Source organism: Scyliorhinus torazame, chromosome 18, assembly GCF_047496885.1.
Source record: "Scyliorhinus torazame isolate Kashiwa2021f chromosome 18, sScyTor2.1, whole genome shotgun sequence".
NCBI classification, from domain to species: Eukaryota; Metazoa; Chordata; class Chondrichthyes; order Carcharhiniformes; family Scyliorhinidae; genus Scyliorhinus; species Scyliorhinus torazame.
In genome coordinates this window covers 88,631,448-88,645,229 of record NC_092724.1, presented here as the reverse complement: position 1 = coordinate 88,645,229, position 13,782 = coordinate 88,631,448, and the positions used below count along the sequence as shown (strand labels likewise).

The following is a 13,782-nucleotide window of genomic DNA, read 5'->3' as shown; positions in this document are numbered from 1 at the left end:
ACATTTTGATGTGCTGTTTCTGTTTGAGTGACTCTGAATACGCTTCATTTCAGGTTGAAAACCGAAATTAAACTTTCAAATCCGAATAAATTAAATCCCTGGGTGAACACTACAATTATCCAAACAGCATGCTCTTTTGTGCTGCAGTCAGAGTCAGTCTGCTAACTTGCGTACTTTCTGCTTGTTCTAGATGGTACAGTGACAGATGTCCTGATGTTGCTTCCTGAATGTGTAGTTACTGAAGCATGTTTATTGGGAGATCCATCTGAAAAAAGAAAGTGACATAAATAAAACTTTATGCATACCCACAGTTCCTCAGACCACAGACTAAACACAGGTACTTTAGTTTTCTCTTTAAACTATATTGGATTGCCAACCCCCCTGAGGCCATCTAAAATGTCCACCCGCAAAGATTGCTGGGAAAAATGGCCAAAGTCAAACACAGACCGGCTGCAACTTGCAGATATACAAAAACCTGCAGCCCAGACTTTGCAAAAATTAACACAGGAAAAAGGTTGTTGAAAGGCCATCCGGGACAATGGTCTCCAGGTAGAAGCTGACAATAAGTGGCAGATTTGGTGGCGCCTGTTTTCCTTATTTGGGAAGGCCTATGTGCCTCGGACACAAACGGCCTTGGCCGACCGGGACCCGCCCTGCCTCTGAAAGAACAGAGTGCCGTTAAATAACGAGGTCGTCCTTGCGCTACAAGCACTGAGAATGACCCCTCGATTCCCCTCCTGGAACAGACTTTTTTTTAGTTAAATCGCACCCAACATTTTAAGACCTCTGTCACCTCGAAGGACAAGTGCAGCAAACTCTTCTTCGGAACTGGTCATCATTGGACAGTTCTAACAGCATTAAACTCCAGCAGTATTTCTGAACTCGTTTGGGTCATAGACAGGCTAATGAAATTAGCAGACTAGTGACAGATGCAATTTCATGTGAAGGAATGCAATATATTTTGGAAAGAAAACCAAGGAAGAGGACTATACATTTATGGAACGATGGTGAAGGATGTGATAAACAGGGAGATCTAGGGTTTTCAACACATAATCTTTGAATGTGCAAGCACTCAAAAACCCATAGAAAAGGACAATAGTCAAATTTCCCAGTATGAGAAAGTCTACGTATCTTAATAATATTTCTGAAAGTCTGTTATGATATTTTGGTTTCTACCAATGTGTCTGTAGCAATCATTTATTTGCAAGTTGGAATTTTAAATTAGAAATGAAGGAATTAGTGTTTACAACTTCCTGATTTGTTGTCTGTGAGAGTATTCATTATGATTGGCTGCTTATCCTGTTTGATAATGTCACTATTGTTGGACATCTGGAGATTCCATTGTGGAGATTTACACTAACATCAGGAAAGGGGAAAGTTGCACCTCAGAGCTTGCTAGATCTTTATGGGCAGCTTCATGGTCAGCGGCAACCACAAAATTGGGGCGTCACGGTAGCAGTGGTTAGTACTGCTGCTTCACAGCGGCAGGGACCCAAGTTTGATTCCAGCTTGGGTCACTGTATGTGTGGAGTCTGCACATTCTCCCGCATCTGAGTTGGTTTCCTCTGGGTGCTCCAGTTTCCTCCCACAAGTCCCGAAAGATGTGTTGTTAGGTGAATTGGACATTCTGAATTCTCCCTTGTGTTCCCGAACAGGCGCCGTAGTGTGATGACGAGGAGATTTTCACAGTAACTTCATTGCAGTGCCTACTTGTGACACTAATAAAGATTATCATTTTAAACATTTAATGTAGATTTTAATACATGGCCATGGGTACTGGTTTTGAATTGTTCAAGAGTGCAAGAACAGAACTCTACCAGAAAAACAGAAATTCGTATTGGCAGTTTAATTCAGAAACTCCAAAATGGGCAATAGATCTCCTGATATAACAAATCAAATAAAGTACACAATTGTTCTCCTCCCTGCACTCCCAGCATGAAAAGGTTGGGACTCCCTGCAGTTTAAAAAAATCCCTGAACAGAATGTGTGATTCACTGGCCCATCCAGCGTTATTGCCCATTCCCAAGTGAGCCACCTTCTTGACCTGCTGTTGTTCATGTGGTGTAGGTACACCCACAGTGCTGTTAAGAAGGGAGTTCCAGGATTTTGACCCAGCGACAGTGAAGGAACGGCGATATAATCCCAAATCAGGGTGGTGTGTGGCTTGGAGGAAACTTGCAGGTTGTGGTGATCGCATGCTTCTGCTGCCCTTATCTTTCAAGGTGGCAGAGATCGTAAGTTTGAAAGGTGCAGTCGAAGTTGTCTTGATGAGTTGCTGCAGTGCATCTTGTACATGGTACACACTGCTGCATGTGTCAGTGGTGAAGGGCATGAAGGTTTAAGATGGCGGATGGGATGCCAATCAAGCGAACTGCTTTGTCCTGAATGGTTTTGAGCTTCTTCAGTGTTTTTGGAGCTACACTTATTCAGGCAAGTGGAGAGTGTTCCATCACACTCCTGACTCGTGCCTGGGGAAGAGGATTTAGGGAGTCAGGTGGTGAGTTACTCGCTGCAGAATTCCCAGCCTTTGTCTAACCTGCTCTTTTAGCCACAGAATCTATATGGCTGGTCCAGTTCTCCAGCTCTTTAATCTCAGGTCCTCAAAATTGGGCCTTCCTATCTTCCAGACCTTTCCTAACGGAAATTTTCAGGATGAAAAACCAAAGCTAACATCAATTCCCCATTAATATTTGATTTAATTTGTCTTCACTGCTATTCTTTTCAAACTTGGTGTTGCCCTACAATCTGAGTTTTTCGTCCTTCAGCATGGGATTTCCAATTAAAACAAACAGAATTACTTACTGTAAGGATTCTGACACACAGATTATTCTTGATATGCTGCGGCTAAATGGCACTAATCTGTCAGTTCCGGTTTATCAAGAGGATAAAATTACCACAACCTACCATCTTCTCCAAGGAGATCATCCAGTACGTCATCAATCGATTCTGAAACAGAATGCAGGCACAGTATTACCAGAGAATGTTGACTTCCGGTGGTGACTACGCTGTGAACGGTCACACATTTAGCAGCTCCCGCTCTTGGTATTTTTTTTAAACGGCTTTTAAGCTAGATTTTCGCGGAAATTTTTTCTAACGTAAGTGGATAAAAGTGAGAGGAGAAGAAGACGACCCCTATCCTATGGAATTACGCACAAAAAATAATCGCAAAAGGAGGAATCAAAAGTTGGTTGGAAGTGAGGATCTGAGCTTGGTGGCTGCATTGGTAGAGAAGCGAGATCCGGCCCCGCCGGCTCAATGGTCGATGGACCGGTTGGTTACATGCCTGGATGAGAAGTTCACCCGGCACCGTAAGGACTGTGCGGAGGACCTGACCAAGGTGGTAGCCTCGATTAAGGAGGCTGCCGACCGGATGGAGGCGACAGTGAGGGCCCAGGGACAGTCAATCCAAAAGCTACAGGAGAAGGGGACGGAACAAGAGGAGCAGTCCACTGGGATGGCACTGCAAATTGGCATTTTACAGGATCGGCAAAAGCGGCTGCTGGAAAAGGTGGAAGACCTGGAGAATCGTTCCTGCAGGCAGAACATTCGGATTGTCGGTCTGCCAGAGGGAAAGGAAGAATCGGATGCCGGTGCGTATGTTGTGAAGATGTTCGAGAAAATTATGGGGGCAGAGACGTTCGACAGGCCGTTGGAGGCGGACCGGGCTCACAGGGTACTTATGCGCAAGCTCCAGGGTCGGGAGTCCCCGAGGAGGATGGTGGTGAGGCTACACCGATTCCTGGACAAAGAACGCATCATGAGTTGGGCTAGGCAGACGAAACAGTTTGTATGGGAAGAAGCCGAGATCCGGGTTTACCATGACTTGGGAGCAGAACCTGCTAAGAGGAGGGCGAGTTTTAATAAAGTTATGCGAAAGGAATAAAATTTGGACTGCTCTACCCGGCCGGTCTTTGGGTAACCTACAAGGACCGAGAACTATATTTTGGCTCGCCGGAAGAAGTGACAGGTTTTATAAGAACATAAGAACTAGAAGCAGGAGTAGGCCATCTGGCCCCTCGAGCCTGCTCCGCCATTCAATGAGATCATGGCTGATCTTTTGTGGACTCAGCTCCGAACACCATAACCCTTAATCCCTTTATTCTTCAAAAAACTATCTATCTTTATCTTAAAAACATTTAATGAAGGGGCCTCTACTGCTTCACTGGGCAAGGAATTCCATAGATTCACAACCCTTTGGGTGAAGAAGTTCCTCCTAAACTCAGTCCTAAATCTACTTCCCCTTATTTTGAGGCTATGCCCCCTAGTTCTGCTTTCACCCGCCAGTGGAAACAACCTGCCCGCATCTATCCTGTCTATTCCTTTCATAATTTTATATGTTTCTATAAGATTCCCCCCTCATCCTTCTAAATTCCAACGAGTACAGTCCCAGTCTCCTCAACCTCTCCTCGTAATCCAACCCCTTCAGCTCTGGGATTAATGAAAGATAACCTGGGGGACCCATAAGGACATTAAAAAAAAAACTGGTCAGTAGTGATTTGAATCAAAAAGTTCTGTGGTGCACTGTAACTTGAGTTGCGATTTCTCGGAGTTATATAACTTTGACCTTTTAGTGTATGTACGAAGGTAGAGTTTCTTCCTTTGTTAGTGTGTTTGTAAAAAAGAAAAAAGAATAAAATGGAGGGGAGTAAAGAAAAGTTCTCAAATTGAGATGTTCTAGGAAGGAAAGACATCTGTCTGAGTTTTTGCATGCATAATTTTTTCTGTCTTTCCATTTATTCTGTTTGTTTTCACTTCCATTGTTTGGGGCTGTGTTTGAAGGTGATGGGATTGATAAGATGTTGTAATGGGGAGGGGTGGGGCGTTGAGCCTAGACCTTAAGTGGATGGATTGTTTGCTTTTTGTGTTTGGTGCTATTGTTTTGAAAACTTATGTTTTAAGAGTTGGGGGGTAAAGATCCAGCAGGTGGTAGAATCCCAGATGTCAAGGGCACGACCTGCTAGGCTAGCTGGTTCAGGGGAGCGAAGTGAGTTGAAAAGTGACGGGGTAAAGGGGGGAGGGGGTGGGAACTGCTGATGATCAGGGGACTTCCAGGAAGGTGGAGATGCAGACTAGATGGCGGTTGCTGCCGAGGGGCGGATCTGGGGAGGTGCGGGTCATGGGCTAAGGGCTGGCCTAGGAACGGTCATGGCTGATCAACAGGGGGGGGGGGGGGCAAGAGCCCCCCCTCCCCCAACCAAACTGGTTACGTGGAATGTGCGTGGCCTGAATGGGCCGGTCAAGAGGGACCGTGTGTTCGCACACTTGAGACAATCAAAGGCGGACGTGGCGATGTTACAGGAGACACACTTGAAGCTGGGGAATCAATTTAGACTGAAAAAGGGATGGGTCGGATGGTTCCATTCAGGATTGGACTTTCAAACAAGGGGGGTGGCCATCCTGATTAACAAAAGGGTGGCGTTTGAGGTGGGGAAAATAGAGACAGACCCGGGAGGCAGATTTATTATGGTTAGCAGGAAACTGGAGGGAATGGCAGTGGTGTTGGTAAATATATATGCCCCAAACTGGGATGACATCGCGTTTGTTAGGAAGATGCTGGGAAAAATCCAGGACCTCGACTCGGTTATGGGGAGTGATTTTAACACGGTCTTGGATCCCAGGATGGACCGGTCGAGTTCTAGGTCGGGGAAAGTTTCAGCAATTGCGAAAGAGCTGCGGGGGTTCATGGAGCACATGGGGGGTGTTGATCCGTGGAGATGAGAGGCCAAGGAGCAAGGAATATTTATTCTACTCTCATGTGCACAAGGCGTACTCCAGGATCGATTATCTTATACTGGATAAAACATTGTTAGCAGGGGTGCTGGACACAGAGTATTCAGCAATTGTAGTATCGGACCATGCGCCACATTGGCTAGACCTACAGGTGAACACGGGAAATTCTCAGCGCCCACAGTGGAGGCGAGATGCAGGGCTATTAGCAGACGACAAGGTATGTGAGCGAGTGAGGGAGGCCATTCGGGGGTATATAAAAACCAACGACACGGGAAAGACCGTGCCTGGGGTGGTGTGGCAGGCATTGAAAGCGGTCATCAGAGGGGAATATATTTCGATTCGGGCCCATAGAGGGATGAACGGGCAGAACTGGACAGGCTAGTAGGAGAAATCTTACATGTGGATAGGAGATATGCGGAGTCTCCGAATGAGAAGCTCCTGAAGGAGCATCAGAGACTTCAAATGGATTTTGGGCTCCTTTCCACAGGCAAGGCGGAGGGACAGCTGAGGAGGGTAAAAGGGGCAGTATATGAATATCGGGAGAAAGCTAGCAGGATGTTGACACATTAGCTGAGGAAGCAGGAGGCAGCGAGAGAAATAAGGAAAATTAAGGATATGAGGGGGAAAGTAGTGAAGGATCCGTGGGCGGTTAATGACGTGTTTTGTGAATTCTATAGTCGTTTATAGGAGTTGGAACCCCCTGCGGAAAGGAGGGAATGAACTAATTCCTGGAGAGGCTAGGTAGATGAGGAGCTGGTGGAAGTCTTGGGAGGCCCAATTGGGCTCGGTGAAGTGAGAGATGGATTGGGGGCAGTGCAATCAGGTAAGGCCCAGGGGCCTGACGGATTTCCAATGGAATTTTATAAAATGTTTTCGGGGCTAGTGGGTCCGCAGTTAGTTAAGGCTTTCAATTAATCCAAGGAGTTGGAAGTGCTTCCCCCAACGCAATCACAGGCATCAATATCTCTCATCCTGAAGCGAGACAAGGGTCCGGAAAGCTGTGGATGGGACAGACCGATTTCCCTTTTAAATGTAGATGCTAAATTACTGGCAAAGATCTTGGCCACCAGAATAGAGGACTGTGTCCCGGAGGTAATATGGGAGGATCAGACGGGATTTGTGAAGGGCAGGCACTTGACGTCCAATATTAGACGGCTTCTTAATCCGGTGGAGTGGACATACTTATGGGATATGGAGTGGACATACTTATGGGATATTTTAGGCAGGTTTGGGTTCGGGCAGGGATTTGTGGACTGGGTCCGGCTGTTATATCAGATCCCGGTGGCAAATGTGAGAACCAACCGAACCTGGTCAGAATATTTTAATCTCGGGAGAGGGACAAGGTAGGGATGCCCGCTCTCCCCATTACTGTTTGCCCTGGCCATGGAGCCTTTAGCAATGGCACTTAGAGCATCGAGTGCGTGGCGTGGGATAGTGAGTGGGGGACCCGGTGGGAGGGATGACCAAAATCATGGGGGTACTAGGAGAATTTGGGCGATTTTCAGGCTACAATTTGAATATGGGAAAGAGCGAGATGTTTGTGATCCAGGCACGGGGGCAGGAAAGGAGACTGAGGGAGTTACCTTTTCAAGTAGTGGCGTGGAGGTTTAGATATTTAGGAATTCAAGTGGCTAAAGAATGGGGGTAGCTCCACAAGTTAAATCTGGGCAAAGCAGTCGACCAAATGAAAGGGGATTTCTACAGATGGGACATGATCCCGCTGACGCTAGCGGGAAGGGTCCAGACGGTGAAGATGACAGTCCTCCCAAGACGGCTTTTCTTTTTTCAGTGCCTCCTGATTTTTGTCCCAAAGGCTTTTTTTCGAAAAATAAATGTGGCGATTACAGGTTTTGTGTGGGCGGGGAACACCCCGAGAGTAAAGAGGGCACTCCTGGAGCGGGGTCGCGTGGAGGGGGGCTTGGCCCTCCCTAGCTTTATTAATTATTACTGGGCGGCCAACATATCGATGGTCAGGAAGTGGGTAGTGGGGAAGGGGTCGGCCTGGGAGCGAGTGGAAGCGGCATCCTGCAAGGGTACGAGTTTGGAAGCTTTACTAACGGCGCCCCTGCCATTCTCGTCGGCTCAGTACTCTACAAGCCCTGTGGGTGGTGGCAGCCTTAAGGGTGTGGAGGCAATGGAGGCAGCACATGGGATTGGAGAGGGCGTCAGTGTGGTCTCTGATTTGTAACAATCACCGGTTTGTCCTGGGGAGGCTGGATGGGGGCTTCAGGAGGTGGCATCAGGCAGGGATAGAGAGATTTGGGGATTCATTTATTCAAGAGGGCTTTCCCACCTTGAAGGCACTAGAGGAGGAGTTTGAGCTACCGGGCGGGAATGGGTTTCGATAACTTCAGGACTTTGTACGAAGGCAGGTTCCAAGCTTTCCTCGCCTCCCCCGCAGGGGACTACAGGATAAGGTGATGTCAAAAACTGGGGTTGGAGTGGGGAGGGTTTCGGAGATACACAAGGAGTTGATGGAGTGGGAGGGGACCCTGATCAGGGAGGTGAAGCGGAAGTGGAAAGAGGAGCTGGGAAGAGAGCTGGAATGGAAAGTGGGAAAAAGCCCTGAAAAGAGTCAATTTATCCTCGTCCTGTGCCAGACTTAGCATGATCCAGTTCAAAGTGGTCCACAGGGCCCACATGACGGTAGCCCGTATGAGCAGGTTCTTTGACGAGGTGGAGGACAAATGTGGGCGGTGTGGGGGTAGCCCGGCTAACTATGTACATATGTTCTAGGCATGTCCGAAGTTGAGGGGATTCTGGCAGGGATTTGCGGACGTGATAAAACATAGAACAGTACAGCACAGTACAGGCCCTTCAGCCCACGATGCTGTGCCGGCCATTTATCCTGATCTAAGATCAACATAACCTATACCCCTTCAATTTACCACTGTCCATGTGCCTGTCCAAGAATCGCTTAAATGTCCCGAATGACTCTGACTCCACCACCTCTGCTGGCAATGCATTCCACACACCCACCACTTTCTGTGTAAAGAACCTACCTCTGACATCTCCACTGCACCTTCCTCCAATCACCTTAAAATTATGTCCCCTTGTGACAGCCATTTCCACCCTGGGGAAAAGTCTCTGGCTATCCACTCTATCCATGCCTCTCATCACCTTGTACACCTCTATCAAGTCACCTTTCTGCCTTCTTCGCTCCATTGAGAAAAGCCCTAGCTCCCTCAACCTTTCTTCATAAGACATGCCGTCCAGTCCAGGCAGCATCCTGGTAAATCTCCTCTGTACCCTGTCCAAAGGATCCACATCCTTTTTATAATGAGGCGACCATAACTGGACACAATATTCCAAGTATGGTCTAACTAGGGTTTTATAAAGCTGCAGCAAAACCTCGCGGCTCTTAAACTCAATCCCCCTGTTAACGAAAGCCAACCCACCATACACCTTCTTAACTACCCTATCAACCTGTGTGGAAACTTTGAGGGATCTATGTACGTGGACCCCAAGATCACTCTATTCCTCCACACTTCCAAGAATCCAGCCTTTAACCCTGCATTCAGCATTCAAATTCGACTTTTCAAAATGAATCACTTCACATTTATCAAGGTTGAACTCCATCTGCCACTTCTCAGCCCAGCTCTGCATCCTGTCAATGTCCTGTTGTAACCTGCAACAACCGTCAACACTATCTACAACTCCCCCCCAACCTTCATGTCATCGGCAAACTTACTAACCCACCCTTCCATTTCCTCATCCAAGTCATTTACAAAAACCACAAAGAGCAGAGGTTCCAGAACATATCCTTGCGGGACATTACTGGTCACCGACCTCCAGGCGGAATACTTTCCATCCACTACCACTCGCTGTCTTCTTTCGGCCAGCCAATTCTGTATCCAGACAGCCAAATTTCCCTGTATCCCATACCCCCTAACTTTCTGAATGAGCCTACCATGGGGAACCTTATCAAATGCCTTACTGAAATCCATATACACCACATCCACTGCCCGACCTTCATCAATCTGTCTTTTCACATCCTCAAAGAATTCAATGAGGCTTGTGAGGCATGACCTGCCCCTCACAAAACCATGCTGACTATCTTTAATCAAACTATGTTTTTCTAAATAATCATAAATCCTATCTCTCAGAATCCTTTCCAATATTTTGCTCACCACAGACGTAAGACTGATGGGTCTGTAATTCCCAGGATTTCCCTATTCCCTTTCTTGAACAGGGGAACAACATTCGCCTCCCTCCAATCATCCGGTACTACTCCAGTGGAGAATGAGGACACAATAATCGCCAACGGCGCAGCAATCTCCTCCCTCGTTTCCCGTAGTAACCTTGGGTATCTCCCGTCAGGCCCAGGGGACTTATCTTTACTGATGCTTTTCAAAATTTCCAGCACATCCTCCTTCTTAATATCAACCTGTTCGAGTCTATTAACCTGGTTCACACTGTTCTCATGAGCAACAAGGTCCCTCTCTCTCGTGAATACTGAAGCAAAATATTCATTTAGGGCCTCCCCCATCTCTTCAGACTCTAGGCACAAGTTCCCTCCACTATCCCTGATCGGCCCTACTCTCACTCTGATCATCCTCTTATTTCTCACATAAGTGTAGGACGCCTTGGGGTTTTCCCTAATCCTTCCCGCCAGGGCTTTTTCATGCCCCCTTTTAGCTCTCCTCAGTCCAGTTTTGAGTTCCTTCCTGGCTACCTTGTAACCCTCTAGAGTCGAGTCAGATCCTTGTTTCCTCAACCTTACGTAAGCTTATTTCTTCCTCTTGACTAGAAGCTCCACTTCGCTTGTCATCCAAGGCTCCTTCACCTTACCATTCCTTCCTCGTCTCAGCGGGACAAAACTATCCAGCACTCGCAGCAAGTGCTCCTTAAACAACCCCACATTACTGTTGTACATTTCCCAAGGAACAATTGTTCCCACTTTATGCTCCTCAGCTCCTGTCTAATAGCAGTATAATTTCCCCTCCCCCAATTAAATACCTTCCCATGCTGTGTGTTCCTATCCCTCTCCATGACTATGGTAAAGGTCAAGGAGTTGTGGTCACCGTCACCGAAATGCTCTCCCACCGAGACATCTGACACCTGGCCTGGTTTGTTGCCAAACACCAAGTCCAATATGGCCTCCCCCTAGTCGACCTATCTTCATATTGAGTCAGGAATCCTTCCTGTACACACCTGACAAAATCTGCTCCATCCAAACCATTTGCACAAAGGAGGTTCCAGTCAATATTAGGGAAGTTCAAGTCACCCATGACAATAACTCTGTTACTTCTGCACTTTTCCAAGATCTGCTGTTTAATCTGTTCCTCTATCTCTCTGCTGCTATTGGGGGGTCTATAGAAAACTCCGAATAAAGTGAATGCTCCTTTCTTGTTCCTGACTTCCACCCATACCGACTCAGTAGACAAACCCCCCTCAACTACCTCCTTTTCTGCAGCTGTGGTGCACTCCCTAATTAACAGTGCCACGCCCCCTCCTCTTTTACCTCCCTCCCTATTCTTCTGAAAACATCTAAACCCCGGAACATCTAACAACCATTCCTGCCCCTATGAAATCCATGTCCCCGTAATGGCCACAACATCGTAGATCCATGCTCTAAGTTCATCTCCCTCATTCCTGACACACCTTGCATTAAACCAGACACACTTTAACCCATTCCACTGAGTGCAACTTTGCCCTATCAACTGTCAATCCTTCCTCACAGATTTGCTGCATACTATTTCTGCCTGTTCAACAGTTATGTCAGAAGTCCTGGAAGGGAGGGTAACTCAAGAGTCCAGGACTGGCAATATTTGGGGTATTGGATGATCCGGAAGCCAGGATGGGTGCCTTCTCCTCCCTGGTGGCTCGGAGACGGATTTTGCTGGGATGGAGGGACTCGGAGCCCCCAAAGTCAGGTGTGTGGGTCAGCGTTATGGCAGGGTTTCTCATCCTGGAAAAAAATCAAGTTCACCTTGAGAGGATAATTCAGGGGTTCGCCCAGAGATGGCAACCGTTCATCGACTTCTTCAAAGAAAATTGAACGTCAGCAGTAACGGGGGGCGGAAAACGGGGAAGATGAAAACAGGAGGCATGGCAGTGTTAGAGAAGGACAGGGAACTCAGTATACGGGTAATTAGGGAATAGGGCGGGGGTAGTAGGGGACTTTGTTTTTTGGGGGTTTTTGCGGATGTCGGCCCACGCGGTTGTTTAAGAAATAATGTGTTAAACTGTGAAAATTACAAATGCTTCAATGAAATATTTTCTAAAAAAGAAAAATCAGATAATGTTGCACTTTCACTCCCAGCAAATAAGGTATGGAATGATGCAGCATGTAAAGAGGCTACTTGACCTGTCATGACTTTGTCAATTCAGTGAAAGACCATACAACATAGGAGCAGGAGTAGGCCATTCGGTCCATCAAGTTTGCTCCACCGCTCAACGAGATCATGACAGAATTGATATGGTAATACTCAACTGCATTTTCCCGCCTTATCTCCATAACCCTTGATTCCCTTGCTGATTAAAAATTTCTTTCTCGTCTTTGAAATTATTAACAACCTACCCTCCAGCTCTCTGCCATAAAGAATGCCACCAATTAACTATCCTCTGAGAGAAGGAATCCCTCCTGATTTCTGTCTTAAATGGCCGATCCCTTACTCTGTGATTGTGCCCTCTGGTCCTAGACTCTCCCACAAGGGGAAACAACCTCTCTGCATCTACCGTGAGAACCCTGTATGTCTCAATAAGATCACCTCTCATTCTTCTAAACTCCAATGAGCATAGGGCCAACTCTCCTCATAAGAGAATCTTTCCATATCTGGGAACAATCTAGTGAACCTTCTCTGGACTGTCTCCAATGCCAGTATATCTTTCCTTAGCTAAGGGGACCAACACCATCCACAGAATTCCAGGTGTGGTCTAACTAGTGCCTTGAATACTTTTAGCAAGATTCCCCTATTTCTATACTCCGTTCCCATTTAAATAAAAGCCAACATTCCATTTGCTTTCCCCATTACCAGCTGAAATTGTGCTAGCGTGCTTTGGGGCAGTACTGTAGCACAAGTGGATAGCACTGTGGCTTCACAGCGCCAGGGTCCCAGGTTCGATTCCCTGCTGGGTCACTGTTTGTGCGGAGTCTGCACGGTTTCCTCCCACAGTCTAAAGACGTGCAGGTTAGGTGGATTGGCCATGATAAATTGCCCTTAGTGACCAAAAAGGTTAGGAGGGGTTATTGGGTTACGGGGATAGGGTGGAAGTGAGAGCTTAAGTGGGTCAATGCAGACTCGATGGGCCAAATGGCCTCCTTCTGAGCTGTATGTTCTATGTTCTATGAAATTGCATCCTAGCTTGTTGTGATTTACACATGAGGACGACCAAATCTATGTGTGCTGCAGTTTTCTGCAATATTTCTCCATTTAAATAATATTAAACTCCTTTATTCTTCCTACCAAAGAGCTGTCTAATTACTGCCACTCATCTGCTCTTTCTACATAGCCATGCAAAGTTAATTTTTCAAGTACATATCCAATTACACTGGGACATCCGGTAGATTCATAATGGGACAGGTACTAAATGGGGCCTGAATTATCTCTGAAAGGGATACAGGCCCATTGGATGGGTTTTTGGCTGTTGTAGGCTCTTCAGAGAATAACAGGAAGCAGCATTTGCAGTGTTTCAGCTCAGTAGCTATAACATTAGAGCTCTGGAAACACAGCACGTGGGTCAGAAGTTGTTGCAGAGTTAACATGAGTTGCACCAGTTCTCAAAATTGATTCCTGCACAGTGCAATGGTAAGGTCACAAAATGAATCCACCTACTGTATAAGGAAGGCTGTATGCAAACATGGAACATCACACATCTACTCCTCACGTCAGTTCCTTGACCCAACGAGGACCCATGCAATATCTGCAACCGAGACTGTCTAACATTTCCATTAAAATCAGCAATGTGAGGAGTGAGCATGGTGGAAAGCAGAACAGCTCTCACAACTCAACTGCTAAATATTTGGAATAGTTGCATTTTTACTGTGTTGCAGATGATGAAATGAGATTGCCCTTGGATCACTGTGCAATATTTTCAGTGATGGAAGAG

At 46.7% G+C, this 13,782-nt stretch overlaps 1 protein-coding gene across 7 annotated transcripts in view; it reads right to left on the bottom strand.

Annotated features, from left to right (window-relative positions):
• The window catches only part of LOC140395357 (fas-binding factor 1 homolog), a 192,561-nt gene that overhangs the window by 138,840 nt on the left and 39,939 nt on the right, over positions 1 to 13,782 (bottom strand). For all 7 annotated transcript variants that reach the window (XM_072483003.1, XM_072483006.1, XM_072483007.1 and 4 more), the window contains 2 exons: positions 2,905 to 2,946; positions 175 to 265 (listed from right to left, as the gene is read on the bottom strand). In XM_072483003.1, the coding sequence (XP_072339104.1) occupies positions 175 to 265; positions 2,905 to 2,946 (133 nt within the window). The remainder of the gene's footprint in view (positions 1 to 174; positions 266 to 2,904; positions 2,947 to 13,782) is intronic.